This window comes from Rhagoletis zephyria, unplaced genomic scaffold (genome assembly GCF_001687245.7).
Source record: "Rhagoletis zephyria isolate East Lansing unplaced genomic scaffold, Rhagoletis_zephyria_1.1 Rzeph_scaffold_52910, whole genome shotgun sequence".
Lineage (NCBI taxonomy): Eukaryota > Metazoa > Arthropoda > Insecta > Diptera > Tephritidae > Rhagoletis > Rhagoletis zephyria.
In genome coordinates, this window is record NW_016209963.1 from 1 (window position 1) to 1,930 (window position 1,930).

The 1,930-nt window shown below is 51.8% G+C and overlaps 1 protein-coding gene across 1 annotated transcript; it reads left to right on the forward strand.

The window, feature by feature from the left end:
* Window positions 1-686: 686 nt before the first annotated feature.
* On the forward strand, window positions 687-1,384 carry LOC108356004 (glucan endo-1,3-beta-glucosidase A1-like; the record flags this gene model as incomplete). The annotated part of the gene is made up of 1 exon (XM_017607134.1): window positions 687-1,384. A coding segment is annotated over one exon (698 nt), but the record flags the coding sequence as incomplete, so codon positions are not given.
* Window positions 1,385-1,930: the final 546 nt, after the last annotated feature.

The window sequence follows — 1,930 nt, forward strand, 5'->3', positions numbered from 1 at the left end:
GCCAGTAGTCCTTACCCCGTCTTTCGAGGTGGAAAGCAAAGGCTCTACTCTGTGAGATAGTGTAAACACGCCGTTCAAATAGACGACCCACTATTTTGCAGCTGCTGAAGGCGAAATGTCGCGCATCTCCACTGACAGAGGGCGCATTCTGCACTGTTGCGAAAAATCGCGCGAAAAATGGGCAAAAAGTGATAATGCGAAGTGACGATGTTGGCCGGATTTAGTGTTGGCTGCCGGATGGTCGCCACAGCTGCTGATTACTGATACTGAATTGACATTGGCATTCAGAAGTTTTGTCAGCAGTGTCAGTGTGAGGAGAACAAAGAGGCAAAGACAGACAGAGAGACAATATTGACACAGGCGCGCAAGATGATGGTCAAGTCTCAGCTGAAGAAGCAACTGCTAGTGAAGTTTGCCGTCGCCCTGAGCGCCCTCACCACCGTCGGCATCGTCGCCAAGTTGGCCTCCAGTGAGCCCCAGTGGAAGTTGGTCTGGTCGGAGGACTTTTCCGGGTCCGTCATTAATGACAACAAATGGCTTTTTGATGAAGGAGTCGGACAGAACGGCTGGGGTGAGTTTAAGGCCACACTCCAGAAAGAAATGAGGGCTTCCCTGCGCCCTTCCACAAAGCATNGCCAAAGTGCCAAAGTTTAGAAAGTTGCTCATAAAACACGTTTTTCCTTTAGGAAACAACGAGCTGCAGTACTACACTACAAACCGAACCGAAAATGTCCGCCTAGAACAGGGCCACCTGCTGATAACGGCAATTGCCGAAGAGTACAGAAACTCCTCCTCGCTGAAGCGAAACTTCACCTCAGGTCGCATTCGAACGAAGGCTGCATGGCGTTACGGTAAGGTGGAGGTGAGGGCGAAGATGCCCGCCGGGAGACAACTGTGGCCGGCCATTTGGATGATGCCACTGGAGAGCAAGTACGGCGGATGGGCCGCCTCCGGGGAGATCGACATTGCCGAGTACCGCGGGGAGAGGGTGAACGAGGTGAGCGGCGCCATTCACTACGGCGGAAGCTGGCCGAACAACATCCATTCGGGCAGTGGCGATCGGACCTTTGAAGGTGTCGACTTCAGCCGTGACTTCCACAACTTTTCAGTAGAGTGGAACAAGACGGCCATCAGCTGGCAGGTGGACGGGAGGACCTTCCACGTGGAGAACATCAACCGAACGATGTGGTCTGGCCGGGGGGAGAATCCGTACGCCAAAGTGGGCCAGCCGTTTGACCAGCCATTCTACCTGCTGCTCAATGTCGCCGTGGGAGGAAACTTCTTTGGGAGTGCTCCTCCGGTGACGCCGGATGAGGCGAAACGGAACTGGACACAGCCTCAGCTTGAGGTCGACTACGTGAAGGTCTTTGAGTGGAAGAGGTAGAAAAGAAGAAGAATCATAATAATTACGTTTAATGGTAGTACTGATGATGGCTGTACACAGAGCCAATGATGATAGAAAATGTTATAATTCTCACATATAAAAGGGGGATTAAGTAATAATAATTAAGTGAATAAAAGTGACGATTAAAAGGGATGAGGAGGAGAGTTGGCGGAGTGAAAATAAAATGAGAGTAATGCTGATTCTGCTGTTGCTGAGTAGTGGGAGTAATGTGTGATAAAGGGAATAAATGATAAAATCGGCCCGTCCTTCCTCTAAACGAGAATAATCAAGTCGCCCGAGAGGAAGATCTGATTGTTGTCCTGCATCTTCGCGAGGGCCGACTCCACCTCGTCCTCGGTAAAGTTGAGCACTCGTTCAGTGTTGGCCTCCTCGCGGACCGCCTCCAGGACGACAGTCTTCATCAGCGACTGCAGCATCTCCTTGCGGAAGATCTTGAAGAGGAACTGCTTGAAGGCCTTCAGGCGATCCTCGCTTAGGTCCACCAGGACGCGAGGCGGCGCCGATGGTCGAGCAACAGATGTTCCC